Raw genomic sequence first — 24,975 nt, 5'->3', positions numbered from 1 at the left:
AACGCACCTTCAGTCAGACTCATTACGAATTATTAAAATGTTCTAATTATCAGCAAGTATTTCAAATGGTTATCTGTAACCCTTGCTAAATGGGAAAACTAACAAATGTGACTGCTGCAGCTGGTTTGAGAGAACAACTTCTCTAGCAACACAACACCACAACACCACCCCGGAGATCCACCGAGATCAACGCCAGTTATTGGTGAGCGTCTGGACTTTTAAAAGCCGACAGACAAATGTTGAGTTTCTTACTGACCGGAGTGGGACGACAGGCTGTCATCACATCCTGCCTCTCGCTGCAGCCGAGGGCCTCTCTCCAACCACAGACTGTCAAACAAATTTCAGCTGGAAGTTGAGGATGATGTATTCTCAGGCCCGGAGGCTATGGAAGTGCAGGTACATACATGCCACGGGGAGGAAATGCTCCGTCACGAAAACATAGAGACATGCTATGTGGGGCAGACAGACAAAACAAGAGCTGCGAAGGCGAAGCTGGGACTGTAGCAGGGCTTCTTCCACTTCGGAACAAGCATGGACAGAGTCACTGTCATACATCTGTTTCACTAAAATATTCCTCTGCTCAAGTTCATACTCTACATACGTGTATGTGTTGGCGTAGCTCCTCACCAAACACATAAAGAGGAATGACGAATGAAAAATATTTAAATTTGGACATACAGAATAGATCAAGTTATCAGTAATATATATTTATAGCACTGTATTAATCCCCAGAGCTGAAATTCCTTCCCGAACTGACCCATCGTTGGCAGCCCCACAGAGTAGTGCTCAGGGGGAGCTGGGCGGTACCACGGTGTTTCTCAGGTGCATGTTTTTTGGAATGTGAGAGGAATCCCACACACACACACACACAATGGGAGAATATACAAACCTACAACCTTCTCACTGTGAGGCGGGAGTGCAAACCACAGCACCACCATGCAGCTCAGTTGGGGTTGTGGTTGGGCTTCTCTTGGTAAAAAGCACCGAGAAGCAACTGTGTTGTATTTGGTGCTAAATACATAAAGTTGAATTGAGTTGAATTAATATTAAGTATTAAGTGCATTAAAAACAATCAATCACTAGAAATAGGTGTTACTTAAAAACTGTATTAAATCCAACTACATCTATATATTATATATGTATGACAATGTATCAGATATAGTAAACTATAAAAAGGTTTGGGTTTTGTTTCATTTAAAACATCGAATGTGGTTCAGTACAATGATCTATACTCGCAAACTGCTCACCAGCAAATCTTTCAAGAGTTCAAGAATGATGCATAAATATGAAAATGATGTCCACTTCATTTCTGAGCTTTTTACCTGGTCTTACCAAGTCTTTAAATTTTAATATTACATTTCACAAAAATCACTCACACACACACGCACGCACACACACACACACACACACACACACACGGAGAGCAGTTTGTGGTTCAGTGTCTTCCCACATGGAAAGAACCTATATGAGGATATATGCACATATATGAAACCTATATGCAGCATATATGCACATATATGACCATATATATGCTGCATATATGCACATATATGCTGCATATATGCACATAAATGCTGCATATATGCACATATATGACAATGTATGGGCTGCATATATGCACATATATGCTGCATATATGCACATAAATGCTGCATATATGCACATATATGACAATATATGGGCTGCATATATGCACATATATGACAATATATGCTGCATATATGCACATATATGACAATACATGCTGCATATATGACAATATATATGCTGCATATATGCACATATATGCTGCATATATGCACATATGCAGCATATATTGTCATATATGTGCATATATCCAGCATATATATTGTCATATATGTGCATATATGCAGCCCATATATTGTCATATATGTGCATATATGCACATATATGACAATATATATGACAATATATATGCTGCATATATAGAAAGTCCCACACGGACAGAACCTATATAAACATATATGTTTTAATATAGGTTTTGAATATATGTGACATATATAAAATTGGCTGTTTTCCTATATGTTATATACATATATGTATGTATGTATGCACACATATATGTACATATATGTACATAACATATAGGAAAACGGCCAATTTTATATATGTCACATATATGCCAAACCTATATCAAAAGCTATATTAAAACATATATGTTTATATAGGTTCTTTCCATGTGGGTTGCTCAAGAACACTCGGACATGTGGTGGATTGACTCTCCAACCACCTGACGGGGAAATGACAGAATCATAGCCGTGACGTCAAACCTTCATCTGTAGTTTGAAAGATTGGGATCAGGATTATTTAGGTTTTACTTACACAAGTAATCATAGCAACCTTTAGCCAAAGCCCACGTTAATTAGCCAGGGTCAACAGAGGCTCAGAAATAACAGGTATGTTGTGGTGTCTTCTCAATGCAGAGCACCTACAGTCGGTGGCCCTCATTTACCCAATATTTGTGAACATTTGTGAAACTTTGCAGTCTCCAGCTGGGTGAATTAAACAAACAAGAGATTATAGTAGCTTCAAGAATGTAGAAAAACTGAAAGCTGACCCTCACACGCCATCAGGATGTCTTCCTATTATATTTGTGGCTTTGGAGGAAAAGATTTAGGAATTCATAAACAGAACAAAATAATAGTTACTGGTTGAACTGAACACACACCAAGCCAGACAATCAGAGAGAAAGAAGAGTGTGTGTGTGAAGAAGGTGTGGTTGGCTGGTGTGTGTACACCTGGGGCTCAGTGTGGCTGTGTGAGGAAGCATCATGGAAACCTGGTGACTTATAAACAGACAGACGAACAATTGAAGAGAGAGCGTGGAGAGTGAAGGATGGAGATGAATGAAGTCGTCAAAGAGAGGACAAACAAAATGAGTTGTGGAGTATTGTGGGGTGATGAGCGACGGTGGCGTGGTCAAGTCAAACTGGGCTAATGTGACAGGCAGTGGAAGTTATTGTTACTGTGGGGGAGTCAAAGTCAAAGCGCAGCTATGGAAACACCAACATGTGCCTCTGGGTAAAGGAAAAAAAAAACCCAAATGAAGCCCTTTATATCTACGCCCCATAAGCCTTCAAACTAAGGTCCAGTACCTGTAAATGGCTGACGATACAGTACTGCTCTGGCCCATGCAAGCCGCAGGTGGAAGTGGCAGTCAGATTGACGGCTCGTCCAATCAGAAGGTTTCCAGTTGCAGGGTAACAGCTGCCCTCGGTGCAGCCGTGTGGGCTTGATGGGAGCTCCTGTCCCAACGCAACAACAACTGGAAGACAAGCAGCAGGAGCAGAGACGAATTAGGAGAGATCTGACATTTCACCATAAATCATATTGGTTAGGATGAACCCCCGGGGCGAACAAAAAAAACCTCAAGGATTTACTTCCTGACTCACATTAATGAATTTAGTTTGGATGACTTCTTTGTTCTATAACAAACAGGAAGTACGTCATTTAATGAAGACTGATAACCATACATTTGAATGGTTAAACATTGTGGTTGGTGGACTGTGGATTAGGGTCGTCCAAAATACAGGCAAAAAAAATAATCAATATTGCCTTTCTGACAATATTGAAAATTTCAACTTAATATCTCCGGAGTTAGAGTAATAAAATACATTTCATAGACAATGAAGACGTGTCTGAACAATCTGCAATGCTGTTTCAAAAGAAGAATCACCCAAACTTTGGTAACATTTTAAAATGTGCAGGCCTGTGAGCCACCTCTTAATATAATTCAACTGAAAACACATTGTGGGATTTCGATTTGAATGGTATGGTTGGTATGAATTATTCATTTGAACGATTCTAAGTCACCCTGATAGTAACTGGAGGCCACAGTGTGAAAACTAGTAGGATACATGTTGATAAATCAAGCATTGTCTGATATTAAAAAGAAAATACGAAGCCGTGTTCCCCGATTCATCAATTTACTGCAGTCGTCACACATATCAAGATAAGGGGGTTCACGTGTGACTTTACTTTGTGCAAATCAAAAAATAAAAGGAACTGGTGGCTGGTGCTGGTTTCAGTAACACTAAGACCCAGAAGTGAACATCAGACGACAAAGATCCCTATGAGAGCCACAGTGAGTCCCAGCGTGCCTGTCCGGGGTCACCAGCGTCATGATCACAAATCACCCCGTGCCTGCCTGAATGAAAGGAGAGTCTGTGTTCATCTGTAATCTACAGTTGAGGGGGTGATGTGGGACATGAGATTCTGTGATACCTGGAGACTTTCATCCAGTTGATCTCCAGAAAACAGAAGACACATGTCGAGGCATGTTGAGGAGGACCTGGCTGGTTTCACATGGAATCACAATCTTATCAGTCCCCCAGGATTTCAAGGGCTTCAACGGCCCAACATCCTTCATTTCGCAGCAGCTTTTCTTGTAAAATTGTGATTAAACATGCAGTGTTTTTTTTTAGTGTTTGCTGTGGTGAAAACAAGTGCAAATTTTGAATAGTTGCAATTTCCCTTTTTTTTTTTGTCCATCATTCAATATTGTTGAGGAAAATGAATAATTTCCATTCTGGATTAATTACATACTTTGACTAAAGAACAAAAACACTGAAACTGGTCCTCTACATCAGTGTTTTTCAACCACTGTGGCGCGGCACACCTGAGATATAGTCAGGTGTGCCATGGGAATTAATCCAATTTCACATTTTGTCTAAAATAACATTTGTGTGTAGCATACAGAGTAATCAGGTATTCATTCTGTATCGAGCACCACGGAAGAATTGCTCGGAGTTGAGATCCTTTTCTGCTCACCAGAGGCTTTTATTTCAACATGAACACACTCAACCACAACTTCATAACAGGATGAGACTCCACACAACACATTTCTCCCTCATGGTTTCACACCAACATCCAACAAACCAAACCAAACTAGACGAAATAATGAACTATGTGAACCGAGGAACAAAAACACAACACAAGCACAAATCAACACACAACAACCCCAACAATAACCCTCAATAACCTCCTGCAACACATAACCTGAACTCCCATCATGCCCTGCAGCGACCAACTCCGTGATGCTACAATACTCTTCACCACTAGAGGGCAGCACAGAATTTTGCTGGTGAAATGAAACTTAACAGAGTCAGTGTGGTTAATCTCCACCTCCTGCTACCATCTTGTATCAAAGTACTGTGTCAGTGACAGTGATGGAGAAGTTTTTGAAAAGGAAGAATGTGAACCAGGATCTCAGCTCTTCATCCATCAGGTCCAGGTTTCACACTGAGGGAGTACAAATAAAAAAAAAGAAATTGGGAAATACTTTTTTCTGTATTTATTTGATTCCCGTTGATAAAGCATTAACAATAATGACTTTATATTGTTAATAGAGGCTACAGAGTTTCACATATTAATATTTTCGGGTGGTGGTGTGCCTCCAGATTTTTCAAAGAAAAAAGTGTGCCTCGGCTCAAAAAAGGTTGAAAAACACTGATCTACGTCACCTTAACATGACAAACAAGAGTGTACCAGGACTACGAACATAATAAAATATGCGTTTCTTATCCAAAAAGAGGTGCAACTGTTGGCATTCAGTGCAACTGTTGGCATTCCAGAAGGACAATCATAAGGACTGAATTGAATCAAATCTATGTGTTTTGCGGGCTTGGAGAATGCTTACGACTGTGTCATCCGAGACGTATTGTGGGAGGTGCTAATGGAGTTTGGAGTAATAGAACCGCTGCTGCCAGTAATCCAGTCTTTGTACTCCGCTAAGAGAGCTGCGTCCGAATACTCGGCATTAAGGCGGACTTGTTGAAGGTGGGCACTGGACTCTGGCAGGATTACTCCCTGGTCGCCTTCCTCTCCAGGTCTACCAGGCAGGTCCGACAGGGACCAGGCCCTGAGGTCAACCCGGGACTCTCTGCAGAGGTTAAGATCTCTGGCTTGGCCTGGGGGCGGCTCGGGGTCTCCCAGGAGAGCTGAGGAGGCAGCGGAGGACAGGGATGTCTGGGCTTCTCCACTCTGTACTGCCACCGTGACCCCGTACAGGTTCAGTGGTTGAAAAGATGGATGATACCTCATTGACTTAAGATTTTCATTTCAGCCTTCACAAAAAACAACCATTCACAGTTCATAAGTGAAAGGTCACAGAATCTCACAGCACACGCACGCACACACACACACACACACACAGTGCAGTGGTTAACTGGTTCAAGTCAAAGATTAAGAGAAGATTTGTTGGAATCCTGTGAAACATTAACAGCACCTGGCTGGCATCGCTCACACTTCACATACTGTAGTTGTGAGGAAAGAAACTGTAACACCACTCAGAGCCCGGCAGTTTAACTATGAAGCAAAAGGGACCAACAGTAAACCTGCAGATAAAGATCAAACACACCCTGGCTCAACATGAAACACGAGGCACAGCCACACGGAAACGAGTGATGCACACGTCCACAACACAACAGGCGAGTCGTAACTGAAGGGGTTGAAGTATTTTCTTATCACATGTAAGAAGCATGAAACTTTGCACTTTGTTAACGAAACTGGAAATAGCCCTCGGCGCCTTCACCCTGCTCCTCAAACACTGAAACCCTGAACCTGACCTCACTTCACAGGGATGACTTTACACAGCAGGTTCATTCTTAGGTCAGATAACCTGCACAAGCTAAAACATAAAAGAAAAGAAAAAAAAATGGTTTGGATTTATATAGGGCTTTTTGTCAAACTGATTCAAAGCGTACAGAGACCATTCTGCGGGATTTAATCTGCCAACCCTCCGGTTACAACTGGTATACCACCCATAGCCTGTAGCTGTTTTTTTGTTCTCATTACATTTCTCAAATTTATATTTGACCTTAAACACTAAATAGAAGTAACGTCACTGTCCTGTTGTTAATGACATGAGCAGAATATATTCTAAATATATGTATTTGAGAAAAGTCCTGTAACCTGCCCCAGATGTTCTCTTTAGTCAACATTCGCTTCAATATGATGACCAGCTGACAATGATTCTTTTCATAGTGTGTTCATGTATAAAATACACATCACTGTATATAAAAAGGCCCCCAAAAATATGATTTGATGAATTCCTTGTCCGTAAATATAAAAACCCAACGGCTGTATATAATGACACATTTCAAATTAAAAGCTCTCAGAAAATGTGAATTAAGAGATTTAGTTTATGAAATATCTGACACAAGAAGATGGTTATTAAGCTAAACCAACTTAAAGGTTGTCAAAGGTTAAGCACAATGGATTGTGGAAAAAAAGGTCACAACCCATAAAGCCTGCATAATCACTGGCAGTTTCTTGTTTATTACATCACTCTTCTGGACCTTCGATTATCGTTGGAACTTCCCAATAAAAGTTTGAGTGGATGTTGAATTCGGCCCAAAACACACAATAAAGTGAATTCATTGTTCTGTAGTTGGTGGTTGTGAAGTCTGAGCTGCAATGAAACCGCACACACATAAAACATCGTGCAGTGGACAGGATTTATAATGAATGCTGAATTTTCTTAAAATATAGATTATATTTACTTAAAATATAGATGTGGATCATATATTGATGGGGATCGTATATATATTTAGCAGTGCTATGTGAATTAAAAGCGTGTGAGTATTTTGCTAATTTGTTTTAAACTTTTGTTTCATTAATCTATAACAGCATTTGACTCAATTGAAATCCATCTCAACTGTTCACTGACCAGGTGTTTCCTCATTGTAGTTCCACCTACGAAGCCCTTTTAGAATGTTGTAATAATTGCTGGGGATGTACGGTTGATAATCAAAAGCTGCTAAAATGGAAGTTTGTGGGTGAAGGACGATTCACCATGAATCCCTGACTGCTCTGATCAAAGAGTTGAACATCCCTGCATAGACAAGGCAGGAGCCAGGTGGAGCCAAGTCCACCCGTCAGGATGATTTTTGCGGCCTTCTTTTCATATTATTTCCAGTCAGCATTTACCTTTGGCCAGGCATCACCGAATGGTGGACCACGGTCCGGGCCTGGACTCAGACGCTGACCCGTCTGGACCCAACCTCCAGCCCAAACACGAGGCTACTGATGGAGTGCTTTTGTTTCTGTGGGTTTTGGTAATTACAAGGCAAAGAGTCATCTATGCTCATGCTCACATGTGAAACAACCATCTTCAAAAAAAAATTCTTCTGATATCTGAGAAGTTAGTGCCATGTTTTCCTCCGTCTCTGTGTGGGCTGGAGGAAACATCATTTATACTTGGTTTTCAGCAGAGAACGTGTGCATTATGTTTCTTAGTGATTTGTTTTATTCACCACTGTTTTTATATTCTATGTAATATGTAACCTTTTCTACAGAGCAGTCAGTCTATTCATGGATATCATTTTAGTTTCAGAACATAACATTTCTAAGCATCTGTACCTGAGTCAGTCCATCCATCCATCCATCCATCCATCCATCCATCCATCCATCCATCCATCCATCCATTCCTGGGTTAACCTCTTTCCAGTCAACCTCCTTGGTAAACCTGTAATAGGAAGGAGTGGATGTTGACTCTCTTCTGATTGATCAAGTTCCTCAATGCGACGGAGCTCACCACCCACCATCCTCTGCAGAAAACTCATTTCAGCTGCTTTGATCTGGCAGCTTGTATTTTAGGGGGTCAAATGACTCAAAGTTCAGGTTTATAGGTAAGGGTGGGGATGATGACAGGAGAGCGGAGCTTTACAGCTTTACAGCTTTACAGCTCAGCTCTCTCTTAGTATTTAAGAGCCTGAAACAGCAGCCGCATCACTGCCGCTGCTTGTTGGAACACGTGGCCACACGAGCCAGTAATTTGTCCACTTTGATGAATGGATGGAACATTCATAACAACATCCAAAATAGATTGTTTTTTTTTGTTTACATGTATTTGATATTGGGTTTCCTGCATTTTATTAATTCTCATCAAGAGACATCAAACCCAGTTTTCTTTTTCTTAACACAACACCTACAATACCCCCCCCCCCACAAGCACACAAGTAAATAAATAAATAAATGATAGTAGAAACAAAGTGAAACAAAAATACATCAGAAAAATAAGTAAACATAAATGTGAAAGAATGAAAATGAAAATACATAAATTATCTTAATAATATGTAAACATCAGTATAAAAACAACAATTCAACAATTGTCAACAATTTACAGTAATTAGTCTTCCAAAGATGGCATAGCGTTGACTAATGACAGAAAAGGGCCCCAGGTTTTATTAAAATTGTCTCAACAACGTCGAATGCTGAAGTTAATTTTTTTTAAGTAAATGAAGGAAATTTTGTCTTTCAACCAAGAATTGGAAGGTGAAGGTTTATAAGAATTGGAAGGTGAAGGTTTATGCTACTTCCAGTGCAGTAGGATTCATCTGCGGGCCACAAACAAGGTAAAAGCAACAACATTTCTCTCCCTTACAAGAGAAACAAGTAAAGTTTTCAGGTACACCAAAATCAGACTTTAAAGGCCTGGGAACCACATACTTACTGAGAGCTCTTAATAATAATGTGTCATAAAAAGCTCTGGACAGGAGAAGAACGTGTGTGAGGGAGCACCTGTCACTGTTGTTAAATAGTTTATTTAGTCTCACTTTGGTAAAGCGTGTCCTGTGTCAAATTTTAAACTGTATTAGTGTCAAACTAGCGCAGGGAGAAGCTTTCCAGGGCCTTCTGCCACCAGTCAGATGACAAAGTAACACTAAGTTCCAATTCCCAAGTATTTCTAACTGCTAGAAGAGATGGTGATTCAGTCATCCCGACCACTGCTGACATGATCTGGCCGCCTGCAGGGTAACATAGGATCATATCTGTGAGGGACTCAGGTGGTTCATGGGAAAATTGTGGTGAGCAAAACTGCAAACCTGAAAATATCTAAATAAATGAGATTGTGGAAGATCAAAATTTTGCTTTAAGAGTTTCAAAAGAAATGACAACTTTATCAACAAAGAGTTGTTTAAAATAAACCAAGCCTTTATCCCTCCACAAAAAACAGAATCAAGAGTTGACGGTGAAAATAAATGGTTATGGCAGATGGGCATTAGTGGGGAGGCAGAAACTATTTTAAATTGGCATCTGAACTGTAGTTGGTAGGATATGAGTTTAAGGGGGCACAGATCAACGTTTTTAGAGAAACACATCTGCATGAGCAAGCTTCCATCTGACACCAGTCTATTTTAGAGGAATTATACCACATGTGGATTGTTTGGATATTAGTCATCTAATAATATATCAACAAGTTTGGCAGTGCAAGACCTCCATCTTTTCTCAGCTCTTTGTAGGACAAACTACTTTGCCCTTGGAGTCTTACCGGACAATGGAGGTTGAAATGTTCCAAAAAATGATTTCGGGAGAAATATCGGCAAACATTGAAAAATTAATACAATTCTGGGAACATTAATTTTAAGATGGACAGGGGGAGAGCATTCCAATGTTGGAGGTCTGATTTGACCGCATTGACCATTTTCATTATGTTATTTTTGTAAAGTGAGGTGAGAGATCCTGCGAGACATTGATGCTGAGATAACAAAAATTGGTATGGGCTAATCGAAAAGGTAGCATTTGGTCTTGGACCTTTTTTGTAGCTTCATTGAGAGGGAAACCTTCCCTTTTAGTAAAGTTTAATTTCTAGCCTGAAAAAGAGCCAAATGTTTGTAGAATTCTAATGATTTATCTGATAGAAACAGTAAGGTTTGATATGTAGAGCAGAAGGTCATCCGCATAAAGCGAGACTCTGTGCTCAATTCCATTTCTACAGATACCAGTAGTATGTGAAGAGCTCTTAATGGCCACGGATAGAGGTTGAATGGCAATAGCAAATAGTAAAGGTGACAGGGGGCAGCCCTGTTGGTAGCCATGCATCAAGGGGAAATGTTTTGACCGGGTTGGTGGTCACACTTGCAGTAGGTGCGTTGTATAACAGCCGAATCCATGAAATATATTTTAGACCAAAACCAAATCTGTTGAGAAATGAGAATAACTATTTCCATTCTACTTGGTCAAAATCCTTTTGTTTTGTACAGGTTATGGGTCATATTAAAGCTGGAAAAATTTGTGAAATTATTTATCTTGGTGTAATTTATTTACATCACAAAAACCTACAGCTACAGCGAAGCACATAGCAATGAAAACTATACATACACACAAGTGTGGAAGGTAAGCTCACATACCCCTGGGGCATCTCTTGTTTACCGGGTTGTGGCAAGAATGCAGAGACAGTGAAGAAAATGTTCATGAGAGCAAAACATTCCAGTTGCCAGAGGGGGGGGATGTGATGCAAACACACCTCCTGCTACATAAACAACACCTGTACACAATGTATTTCCACAGGGCAGCATTCTTCCTGCAGTGAGTAAAATATTTCTCTTGAGAGTAGAGAGCTTTATTCCTCCCCAGGGGAAACAAACTTACAACAGCTCAAGGTAAAAAGGTGCAGAACTTATAAAATTAAGGAATTAAAATATGTAAACATATGTAAATATCTAAACAAGAGCAAAAAAGAGCACAAAAAAATAGAATGTGTAAAAATAAAAAAAAGAAAACAATCCAGTAAAAAAGAAAAATCCTCTAAAAATAGAGTAGATTTCCAGGATTGTTATACACGCAGTGTAGATAGGTAAAGAGCAGTACTCAGTGCAGGTGTAAGCGGTACATGTAGGACATTTACAGTGAGTTGTTAAATGTCCTAACAGCTGTTGGGGTGAATGACTTCCGGTGGCGTTCTGTTTTACACTGCGGGTGTCGGAGCTGCTGAGCTCCTCCACAATTTGAAGACTGGAAGCAGTGTGAGAACATGAAGAATGAGGAGAAGCAATCAATGAACTCATTGAAGACAAAGCTTTTCCTCACCCAACGTACAAGTGGACCCGTGACAATCTGCTCTGTATGCAGGCTTGCATATCAGAACCAGAGAACTAGAAATCATATATTGATGCTTGGAAAGTCACCACTTTCTCCTAGAGAGACAATTTGAGACTTACAACATGACAATTTGGACATTATTTTGAAAACATAAACACCAATAAGTGTTAAAGTTCTGAACAGTTTTCACATTAAAAATCTAGAAGAAAGCAGTAAGAGGGACTTTCTGGGAAAGAAATACTTTACAAAAAAGTTATTTGCTTTGTTTGGTGTGGAATTTTTTTTTTTTTTTTAATGTTTGTTACCACACCAAGAGGTAAGAAAATATTGATTATCGTATCTGTTGGAAAGTGCATACTGGAACATGACTGGAGATCAGTTGAGGTTGCATTAGGACTGCAACAACACATCATCAGGAGAGTTAAACTAACCTGTCACATGTCTTAACTTAGCTCACTTTCCCTGAAGTGTGGGAACAGCCAACACTTACTGAATTCTCCTTCACAATGATGAGAAGAGCCACTTCTAATGACCAAGAAATGGATTTATCAGAGTTTTGCACTGTGAGGCACCAAGCAGTTATGTGACTTAAATTTAGATTGGGTCATTGGGCCACGAATACTGTAACATACGTCAGCACTGTTGTCGGACAACTACTGATTTCTGTACAAGGCACTGACAGAAACAGATCATATTTAATACCACAAGGACCGGAGTTCAACACATGTGCTCTACATGTTGCATACACCTCAATGTGCCTGGTTCGCATGTGAGGGTTTTTTGAATTTTCAAGCACATTTAACACTAATCTGCCTTTCATGCTGAGAGAAAAACCCAGGCTCTGCTGACACAACGCCATTTCGTGTCACTGCATCGTTTTTGGCAGATCATCCACACAGTGCAGCATTTTAGGAGCCTAGACATGGCATTGTTTTCAGAACCGGTTCCAGAGTGGAGACATTTTAAAATGCTGCCTTGGTGTCGATCGGCAAGTCGCACATTTGCTGGAAATGATGATGTCATCGCCTCACCTCTTGACCCGATAACTCCGTGACCATCTCCAAGATATCCCTTAACAACAACAATGGATGACATGCTCCAGGGCGAGCTGCAGAAGCTACTGATGCTAGTTGGTTTAATAAGGCCTGATGTTGGACTCGTCGATTTTTCCATTTTTGCTCCATGTCTTCTTTTTGATTTTTGTGGCAGAGTTACAGCGCCATCTATAGGCTTGGTATGTGTGCTACATGGTTTTGAGTCATTTACATGGTGTTACATGGATGGGAAACTTTTTAAAAACGATGGGGACAAAAAAGCCAGTTTTGGCTCGTGTGGACAGGACCTCAGCATTATGGGGGGACTCTGTCCTTAAGTGTTTGGATCATGGAATATCTAAAAGCAACCGTTTGTCAAGCTGGATATCTAGACATGTCTGAGACACTGCAGTGCAGCACAGGAGTTCCTCAGGGAACTGTTCCAGCCCCATCCTGTTCATTCTGTTCACGTGTGACTTTAAGGATGTGACTGAGGTTTGCACAGAAACCTCAGACGCGATGTAAAGACAGACGGGGCACGGCACACCGGCACAGCGCATGGGCACAGCGCGGACGCAATGCTGCAAACAGAAAGCTCCAACGTGATGCAATGTGACCGAGCAGCGGCCTCCCCCTGTCTCACGTATGCTCTTTCACGACCAACACAAAAGTTGAGCAGCAAAGAAAAGAAAAGAAAAAAAAAACAGTGCAAAGCTGACCACACTAACAGCAGAGGAGTCATCCAGCCGACATATTAAAAAAATTGAGGGCGTGTAGTAAATCACTGACCAATCAGCAGACGGCTCCTCAAACTCTGACCCGTTCCATGGTCCTGGTACCCCGATGGAGGGGTAGCAGAAAAGCGACTGCCTTTGGAGCGGTTTTGTTTCTGGAAAATCACAAATTCTTGCGGTGGAAACCCAAACTGTAACAGACTACACCTGTCCATTCTCGGACTTTTTGTGCGGTGGAAACGGGGCTTAATACAACTCAGAGTCCTGCCACATTCAGAAGTGTTCTAATGACGCAGCTGTTGAGGACTGTGTGCAGGATGGACAGGAGAAGTAGAGGAATTCTTCACTGACTGGACAAGTAACAATGTTCTCCTCATCAACACCAAGGAGCTGGTGGTGAACTTGAGGAAAATAAATAATATGATAACTTTAGGAAAATGAAGCCACCCAGTCAGCCTGTCCTCATTCAAGCAGAGGCTGTGGAGACAGTACAGACTCAAAAATGCTTGTGTGGTCCTGAACAGCAGGGGGGCAGGTCTTGGTCTACAGATACAAGTGCCATCTTCAAGAAGCGACAGAGCTGATTGGTTGTTCTCAGGAGGCTCATGTCCTCTGGATTCTGGAGTGAGCTGCTAAGCATGGCAGGCACTGCTGTGTTCTACACTGCAGCTGGGATGGAGGGCTCAGAGAAGAACTACAAATGCTGGAGAAGTTTGCTAAAGCTGGTTGAGTAATTGCAAAGAGTCTGGACTGTTGGGACTGTGGTGGACGATTGCACAAGCATCACCTTAAAGCTATTATAAATGGATGCTCACATCGTCTGCAGTCTCAATGCGCTGTAGGACCGAGAGGTTCAGGAGATCTTTTGTCTCCTGGGCCATCAGGCCACATCACAACCGGCAACATCATTGTGTGAAGTATCAGCTACCTGTGCTGCCTCTCCAATTCTGTATTCTACTTTATTTTATAATACTGTCGTGATTATAACTATGAATTATTATTATCAGGAGAGCTGCTGGACGCCTTGGATCCCCCCTTTGAGATGAATAAAGTATCTTCTATGTATCTGCTAAATATCTATTTGATTGCATCCGTATTAATTCCTTCATTGTGAGACTGAAATGGACTCAAGCTCATTGTTACTGGAGTTGACAGTTTCTGGGCCCTCACACATGAATGCAGCCCTGTTAATAATGAACACACAGATTGACCCAGATACCTGAGTGAAGTTAGAAAGGGCAATTACAATCTACGTTATCAGTTTCTACTTCCCTGTGTACACAGACCACAGTCTTCTTTTAACTTGATACTTTCATAAAATAGTGTTGAACAAAATCGGTACAAATGAATACAAAGGAGCACAGCAAACACAACTCACCAGTTGAACAAAGCTTATTCAACAATTGTTGTGTGTTCTAAGTGTGTGCGTGCATGTCTGAGTGCGTGACGCAGCAAGATCAAACTCTACTGTCAGTATCCAGTCATTCAATCCACATTCCACAAATATCTCAGATTCCCAATCCTACAAGCGAACCTGATAATCCCAGAGTTTGAACAAGCACGTAGGACCTATTGTCACGAGGCAGACGGAGCTGCTCTGATGATTAAAAGCTGACACACAGTGCAAGGTACACATTCATGGCCAGACTATTGTAGAAAGCAAGAAAACCACATCTCCTGATGAAGAATGGGTTGTGTTTTAGTGTGAACTACAAATACGGGTAGAATGCCTGTCGCGGGGACCCGATAACAGTGGATACCATGTACCAGCAGGTTTTTAACTGTTGACATACCTAAATGAGCAGACAGCATACCAAACATGGACAACGGACAGGTTTTCCAGGCAAATTTCAAGCAGAGCGACACAAATACGGCCAAAATACTACATGTTTCAATGTCCATTTTGCCGATATCAGCTATCTTGGACGTGTTTGCCTGACCAGGAAGTGCATGCAGGGAGTGATTTCAAGTTTTCTTTTTTGAACAAAAACAAATATTACCGAGCGCATATGGAGAGTGCCAAATCCATCGACAGCAGGCCAGGACATCAGCGGTGCAGCATGTAGCAGTTCGTGAAATAGTATTGATTGGTGTCCAGGGACACAGTTCTTCTATCGCAGACTTCCCTGGTCCAGGGTCAGTAGAGCAACGTGATGTCACGATGTATGACTGATAAACATTATTGTATGTTTCTGTAAAAATTACGAGGTAAATAAGATCTGGGATGATGTGGCGTCTGATAATTGATGTTATTCACTATGTTAGGTGATCTATGACATACATGACGTTCCCATTGGTTTACATGTTTTTTTTTCTTTTTCAGGTGTAATTATTTGTCGCTATCATTGTTTGAATATTCATTTTTATCATGTTTTTACCTTTATGATGTGTATAATTAACTCTTTATACATTTCTTTGTATTAGTTCAGTTATATGCTTTTAAATAATAGCGTGTTTCATCCGTAATATGTTTGATATTCAATATCAACTGGTTGTACAATTTGTCAATTTGTCTGAAGAGCGGACTCCTGTCTTCAGGGAATACTTGCCCTTGGATTTGAGGGAGTCGCTTTATCACAGGTTTTCTCTGCTACAATCTGCTACGTGGTACACAATTGTTGGTTACATCGTTAGATAGTGACGCTCTCGCTGTCATTGATCTGGTTGTCACTTCTTCATCAATGGCTCTTGTTGTTCTGAGCTATCCAACACGTTGGTTAAGGAGAGTTGCAAACACAGTGGGTTGTTTTTCATGAGCAAAAAGAGAGCACAGCGCAGCGTAACACCAAAATACTCCACAAAATAAAGTTCCCCACTGTGGTGATCAGTTAAGGTCATAATTCAGCCAGTTACTGTGGGGAACTTTATTTTGTAGAGCGGTGGGGTTTTCGAGCGGAAGTAGTTTTGTTGTTCCACCGTGTGAGCGCTCCGTTGGAGATGAGAGAGAAAAGAGAAAGGAAAAGTGTTTCTGAGTGTGTTTGAATGGAAAATAAAGTTTGGAGTTCCTTGCCTCCAACTCAATTTTATTTTGTACCAGTTGATCAAAGTATTTATGTTGGACTTATTGATTGAAGTATATCTCTCTGTTATTGTTACTGTATTTGATTCATTTCTTGTTTTCAAAAGATTGAGTGCAGTACAACAGTTTGTTTTTACTACTCCATTACAAGATATATTTAGATATATTTAACAGGAAAGTCTTTTTTTTTTAAACATGTTCAATAAATGCTGTTCCAAATTCAAAGACATAATCGTGTGAATAATTGTGATTTCAATCTCGCCCCAAATAATTGTGATTATGATTTTTTTCCATAATCAAGCAGCCCCAGTACCCATAATGTTTATTTCAGTTTATTTCTCAGGGATATCTACTGATTGTAAGCAGCTGTTATAAACTGAATGCACTTTAATTCTCTATGTTTATTTGCTGTTTTGCTGTGAATACAATGCACTTTAGTATTTTAGCACTAATGCTGCCAGTTCCTTCAAACGTAAAGGAATAAAAGTAGCACAGACATGAGCCCGAGTGGCGCATGACAACAAACGTGTGTGTCCTGCGGACATGCGCGGACGCGAGTGTACTCGCGACACGTGCGGACATTGGTAGCATGGCAGCGCCATTACACACATACACACATACAGCTGAACACACAACGTAGCCTATATTAATATGTTTATTGTACATGGATGTTTATAAAAATAAATATATTATAAATGTTACAAATTAAGCTTTATATACTGTATATAGTATGTAGTGTTTTTATATATAAAACATTGAATCTCAATTCTGAGGCTGTTCTGTAATTAGTTTTTAAATAAACAATAAATAAAGCAACGTCTGATCAATCCAAATCAATTTCAGATTTAAAAAGATTTAACAATTTAAGCAGCACCAAGTTTGAATTGAGCCACGCCACTCCAAATACGGAAAATGGTAAATGAAAAATGATCGAGCCTGGCAAACTTATCAAGCTCATTTTTAATTATTGTGCAATTAATTGATTAATTGATTGATTTATTGATTATGGTGTGCAGTGGACATGCAGCCGGCTGTTCATAGAGATCGACATCATTTCTGCTGCTCCAAAGATAGATACTTTTCATGAAAATAAGCTTGAAGTACATCACCTCCCTCACACAGATTGGAAAGAAGTTGAGGACATTAACTTTCAAGAGTTATTGAAGCCAGAAGTCTGAATCTGTCCAACTTTACCAAAGAGTTTCCTCACACACACATTACACTTCACTTCACTATTCTTGTCCATTTCTGTGACCAATTGAAGTTTTTCCATCTCTCAAATGTAGAACCAGTGTGTCTTAATTCCAGCAACAGGAAATAACTCTTACGCAGAATTCTTTTTTTCTTTAGCTTGTTGTTTTAAATTCTTAAATACACCCAATAGTGTTAAAAGGCATAGTAAAACATGTTACTGCAATTGCAACAAGTATTATATTAACCTTTAAAAAAAATTAAGTTACTGTAACTGTTTTACTTTTGTAATGCATCACTCCCAACACTGTATAGCAGTGTATCAAGATTCTGCTACCATGTCATTTTAGCTCAATTATGACAGGTCAATTCTGACATATAGGCTTCAATTCCCATAGATTACACAGTCATGTACAAATATAATTCCTGTCATTAGCCTGCTTAAAAACAATACTAATCCAACTGAAAAACAAATCCTCCAGAAGCAGAGTCAGAAAACCTGCTCACATCAGAGGCAGAGATCATTTCTCCGGAATGTTTCTTCTGCTTGGTAAAATGCAGCGTTCAATAGCAAAAACTAACTCAACTCATCTGAGCAGCATATCTGGTTAATAGAACAGTCTGCAAGTTTTACCACCAAAACAAGCACCTGCCCCTTTTTTAAGTTTAACCTGGCAAACATTGAGCTTATAAACCAGAATATTGCAATTGTAGAATCAACAAACATTTTACCACAGTTTTATTTTACAGTGGGGAAAAAAGTACAGAATTTAATGATATTGATGAATAACAGGTTTGCAGATGTAAAAACATACTTTAAAATGAATGAAGCACAGCGATATACAGGCCTATTGAAGACTTTGAAATAAAAAATAAAAAAAAACATGTAAATAAAATGTAAGAGGTAATGAACATCTAATCCAAAGAGTCCGAAAAATCAGGAGCTATGATTTATTTTTTAACTTATCACATATCGACCAATTATTTAATTTAACTGCACTTGAATAACATATAAAATGAACAAAAAGTATTAATGTAGCAAAAGCTTCAGAGTCACTATAGGGGCAATGAATCTTCCCACAGGTACAGATAAAGTGACTTTGAACCTTGAAATGTGGCTCTTTTTAAAGACAGCATCCGCTAAGATCCTGTGTGGGATGCATTCCCCGCTACAGGCTTCGTACGTCACCTCAGCTTCAGCCTTTCTCACAAGTTGCCAGCCTGTTGACCTCACCATGGCCAAAGCGGCGAGGTGTACTCACCCAGCATGACGAGGCTCAGATGTGAAGTCATGACGTGCATCGGGTTTCTCGGACACACGGACGCCAGGCGGTCTCTCCGACTGAAACACACACAAACACACCGAGTGTGACAAAGAGATCAATACAAAGTGTGGAGAGGCCTCGTATAGCTGTCCACGGAATGAAGAGGCAGGTCCATCATGGTGGGGAGTCTATTCATCTCCACACTTCTTGTTTGCCAGCACACAAAGCTGATTTCTCCAAGATGAGAGCAGGTGGTACAAGTCCTTCACAGGGCTGTTATTTAGTCATAACATAAGATTTCCCAGGTGCTGTAGGGATTGTTGACATTGAGAAAAAGAAAACCTTCAAAATGAAGCCCTTTTGTTCCCTTATTTTCAAGGACAGACACAAAAATGTCTTGTATATTCAGGCTGCACAAACACAGCAATGTGTTCACTGAATGGGACAGTGTGTGTGTGTGTGTGTGTGTGTGCGTGCGCGTGTGTGTAGAACTGCGAGAAGGTGGGAGAGCGGCAGTAAATGAAAGAATCTGCTGCATAAAAAAAGCAGCGTGTCGCAGTCAGGCCTGCATTTGCAGTCTTAAGTAAATCACTTAAGTTTTGTCATCCTTGCAAAACGACAAATCAGAGGTCCTTCCTTTTATAAAGAATTTAGAAATAACTTAACCTCGCTGGTTAATCCAGGTCTGCATTTTAGAGCAGGCCTCTGCTGGAAATCGTTTTTCACAGTCAGCTTGGCCATGAGGGGAAAATGTCACACTGGGTGGGGGCGAGCTGGGGGGAGGGACCCCACATTAACTCCACAGAGACAAGGCACTAGCTTTGCTTTTTAATAACATCCAGAACCAGAGGGTGAGATGTGACATTACTCTGCAGGATTGCTGCTGAATTGAATTTGACATTTTACTATTTTAGCATATGAATCAAACTACAAACAAAAAAAGACAGTATTCACATGTACATTACAGACCTGGTAGATTTTTATACTTCTTCAAATAAATGAATAAATATCCTCAAACATGCTTCCACTTCAAAATGTGCCATACATATAAATACACAAGGTACAATAACACAGAATATCACACATCATAATACATACAGCATACAAATATACTGCAACTCTGCATCTATTGCATAAATATATTCCATTTGTGGATATTTTCTCTGCTCTAAATATAGTGTTGCAACATTTTGGCTGTAAAAAGTGCAGACAGTCCTGACAGTACGTAGAATGGAGGGAAAACACACATTTATTCATGCAATACTTTTCATATCACTTTAAGTTTTCCAGTGATAGTCATTTGATCTAATATCCAGTCTCCTTCTCCTTCAAGATTTGTGCAAAATATATTAAGAAATGTGTTTAACTCCACAAAAATAAGTATGCAACTTTGTGTTTACATGAGGCTGTGGTGCCAGTTTGAAGAAAGTCAGATTAGTCACAGTATTATTGTGAGCATACCACACCGTTCTTTGCCATTTTTATAAAAAAAATCTTATTAAAATATATTATTTTCATTATCTTGATTGGTTTGTCTATTTTGGACAATTGAGCATCCACTGCATGATTCAAAGTTACAGTGCCAACCTCTAGAACATAATCCCCAGATTTAACACGAAAAAAACCCAATTATGGTTTGAAACGTACTGAGAGCAGGCAGACACTGCCTGTCCTATTATGTAGGTGCGTTAGTGGCGTAAACGTACGAGCTGGAGCTCAGGAGTGAAGACAGAAGCTGTAAAACAAATGTTTGTGTGTGACAGGTCACACACAAAGTCCACTGAGCCTTTTCACAGTCACCGTTCAAGTATTTAATTCATACATTTAATAAACAAATAAAGCTGACCTCCGCCTCCCCCATGACTATTTCTCTCCCCCTAAAATTCCTTTTCCTCGTCTTTTCTGTCAGGATTTAGCATCAATGTCTGCGATCAACAGGCTCGTTGAGATGCAAACATATTGACGAGGCACTTCGCATTGACTATTTATGGTAGAAAGTGGGCAAGTTGAGGGCGGGAGATGAACTGCCAACCTTCCAGGTGTATCGTGATTTATAAAAGGAAAGTGCGTGCAGATGTGTGTATGCACGGTTTTATCGATCAGAATTTTTTTGGGGGGGCGCACACCATTTTCCACTTTTGGGTGCACAAACATTTTTAGTAGGAATCATATTCGATGTTTTATAAATGAGGCCACAGGGCTGTATTTGAATCCACAACTTTCTTGCTTTAAGGAGAGAGCGCTAACCACAACGGCACCGTGCTGCTCATTGAGCTCCCAGTGCTTTGTAGAATTCTGTAGACGATTCCCTCATCGATTCCAGTGAGCGCAAATGACGTCATTCACCAGCGCAGCCAGCAGAAAAAATGGCGGCCAGAGGCACAAACACTCAAAGGTTTGTCAACGTTTCATGAGAGAGGATGACAATATGGCAACTTGCAATGCTTGCAAAGTGGATATTTCATCAAAGGGAGGATAAACTACCAATATGTAGAAACATCTGCACAATAGGTTTGGGTACCGAAATTTGGTTCCCAGTAGGAACCGAATCAAAAACGGCGGGTACCGGGTTCGGTAAGGAATCATGAGGAACCGGAATCAATAAGCAGAACCGGAATGAGAATCGGATTCATAAAAATCCTAACGATACCCATCCTTACTGCACACATAGCAGCAATAACTTTGAATGAGTGTCAATCTGTTCCGGAGTGAATCTCAAACCAGCAGCAGCAGCGTGAGCACATCCTCTGCTGTTAATACTGCAGGTTTCACTTCCAGATGAAAATTGAAAAGACAATTCATAAAGAATGTATTCATTAAGCAAAATCAAAAATGCAATGGAAATCATAAAACATAACCAATTCACATCCCCCATCTAAACATTAGTCAAGAATAGGAGGGTGTCTGTGCTGTTATCTCACAAGTGTCCTCCGATAAAATAAACTGATATGAAGACACTGAATAGTTTTTTTCACATGCTGTCATTGCCATCAGCTTGGTTTCCCACATGGAAAGAACCTATATAAACATATATGTTTTAATATAGGTTTTGATATAGGTTTGGCATATATGCGACATATATAAAATTGGCCGTTTTCCTATATGTTATGTACATATATGTACATATATGTGTGCATACATGCGCGCATATATGTACATAACATATAGGAAAACAGCATATATGTGCATATATGTGCATATATGCAGCATATATATGGTCATATATGTGCATATATGAAGCATATATGTGCATATATGCAGCATATATTGCCATATATGTGCATATATGCAGCCCATACATTGTCATATATGTGCATACATGCAGCATATATGTGCATATATGCAGCATATATGTGCATATATGCAGCATATATATGGTCATATATGTGCATATATACAGCATATATATTGTCATATATGTGCATATATGCTGCATATAGGTTTCATATATGTGCATACATCCTCATATAGGTTCTTTCCATGTGGGTTGGTAGTAATTTCAACTCAGATGGAAAACTTTCTCCTCCAAGATCAAGCACATGTACACCAATGAGAGCAGCATAAAGAACAAGAGAATATTATAAAAGATAAATGAATGCACACGTGAACAGTACACGTATACCGTGACATACTCAGCCGGTTGATTTTGCTCTACTAAATGTCCTGCATGGGGTGGGAGTCAGTGTCCATCATGGATGACAACTTATCCACCATCCTTCTGTCTCCCACCACCTACAGAGTCGAGAGCTGGCAGGACTATAGCCCAGTCAATTTTCATATGTTTATATCAATATCCCAATAGCAACAATCTGCTCTGCTTCTGAAATGTTGCCACTGTAAATTGTAGAAACACGTTTAATGGTAAAAAAAAAACTAAAGGCAGAAAGAGGAAAAGAAAAAAAATTACGCTGGTGCAAAGCAGAGGCAAGAGAAATGTAATGTGTGAATTTCAAAACCGCTCAATTTCGTCTCTAACTTGTCTTTCCTAAGTGATACATTTCCAAACAATTTGAAAATATCCAAAATTGTGCCACCGTATAAAACTGGGATGGACACCACTTCACAAACTACAGCCCTGTTTGCTCATTACAACAATTCGTAAAAAAGAAATAGAGACAGTATTCAATACCAAACTCGACAAATTTATAGAAAAAACAAAAATCGTCAGCGTCAAATTATTCATATTTGTTTTTTCTTTTACTGGCCATGATAACAATCAAAATGTCCCCATTGTGAGACTAATGGAATGTCTAATGTAATGTAATGTAATCTAATATAATCTAATCGTACAACATCATTGCAATTAATGGAATAAATTGAAGAAATAAGAGTAAGAAATAATCCTTTAACAATCTCACAGATGGAGAAATTGACAGTGTTACAGCAGCAATCCTCCATCAGGGAGGATGGCTTCCTCACCACCTCACGGGGTCCGGGGGGGCAGCCCAGGACAGAGCTGGCCTTCCTGTGCTGCTGCTCCATCAATCACAACTACTATAGATCACATCATCTGTATGCAGTTGGAATATTAATCTACCTAAAACGGCATAGGATCAGGGGAACAGTTTTACACTGAGCGAAAAGTCACTTAGAGGGCAGGAACCAGTTTGTGAAGCCGGGAACATTGACTTCATGCTTAGGCATTACTTGTGGCGTCCCCTATGGGTCAGTACTGGGTTCCAAACTTTTCATCCTTTGCATAAATAACATCTACAAAGTTTGTAACATTTTAAAATTGATTTTGTTTGCAGATGGGCTCAAGGGGGATTTGGGGGATCTACTAAGAACAATCACCGCAGAAATATGTCAATTAAAGAATTGGTTTAAATTGTCAGTGAGTTATAAATAAAAATAAACCTGTGCTATTTGGAAATTGTCAAAGGAATATGTAATAACACAGATAGATGGGATTGCCATTGTAAGGACTCATGAAGTCTTGGGGTAATATTGCATGAAAAAGTAAACTTAAAAAAATCAGTGGACGACAATAAACTGTCAATACTCAGTAAGCGAAAACATTTTCTGGACCACAATTCACTCCACATTCTCTGTTGTTCACTCATATTACCATACTTGAATTGTACTCATTATTTAGTTTTTATTTATTATGCTCAAAATAGAAATAAAACAAGGTAAAGTTATATTCATGCTTTAAGTACGCCTGTAGCGACGCATCGACAACGTCGGCTACTTGGTTCTAAAAAAATAGTCTACGTCAAATCCGCAAGTTGATGCGTTGCCACGCCCCCTCGCCACACGCATGTGAGCGACCAAAACAAACCAGCATGAGGAACGAAACTCCGTCTCCAACTAACTCTCAGGCTCAGCAGCGACCCGCCACCCGACATGAAAGGTGTTTAAACACAGCCGTGACCGTCAAGGTAGAGTCATCTGCAGTCTTTGGACGATGGCGCCGGCCTGTCACACCAGCACAACTTCCATATGGGAGCGTTTGAAGCGGAGGCGTCCCGTTGTTACTCGTGACGCTGGACAACAGAAGTAAGTAACGTTGCTATCGCCAACGTTTGCTAGATTCATTAACTTTCAATTGTGCAACGTGAGCTTGAGCTCTGCACACTTCGGTGGTGCTAGCTAACTGTGTTTGTGTTTGGTTACTGTCAGTAGTTTGTGTGTTAGCTGTTTAGCTAACGTTAGCCATAAATAGCATATAATGCTGGCATGGATGGTAACGGTGGCTAACTCACAGCTAGCAGAACACAGCTATCAAGCCACAAGCACCACCAAAGTGTAGAGCTGCTCGCTATGGTAACAAGCAGATTGTAGTAACATGAGGCGTATCTTTCCGACGTTGCGTTTGCCACATTATTAGACTGACGTTTGCCAGCTTAGTATCATGATTCACTACACGGAAGTTAGTTCGCCAATGA

General features: G+C 40.1%; 1 protein-coding gene across 1 annotated transcript in view; it reads right to left on the bottom strand.

Annotated features, from left to right (window-relative positions):
* The window catches only part of lamb2l (laminin, beta 2-like), a gene marked incomplete at both ends in the record, with an annotated part of 116,231 nt that overhangs the window by 41,042 nt on the left and 50,214 nt on the right, over positions 1–24,975 (bottom strand). Inside the window, 3 exons of the mRNA XM_080496337.1 lie at positions 3,117–3,286; positions 5,856–5,960; positions 19,085–19,164. Coding sequence (XP_080352463.1) covers positions 3,117–3,286; positions 5,856–5,960; positions 19,085–19,164 — 355 coding nt within the window. The remainder of the gene's footprint in view (positions 1–3,116; positions 3,287–5,855; positions 5,961–19,084; positions 19,165–24,975) is intronic.

The sequence above is a fragment of the Blennius ocellaris genome (assembly GCF_963422515.1).
Source record: "Blennius ocellaris genome assembly, chromosome: 5".
In the NCBI taxonomy this organism is placed as follows: Eukaryota; Metazoa; Chordata; class Actinopteri; order Blenniiformes; family Blenniidae; genus Blennius; species Blennius ocellaris.
Note: the sequence above shows the minus strand (reverse complement) of the source record. Positions and strands in the feature narration are given on the sequence as shown.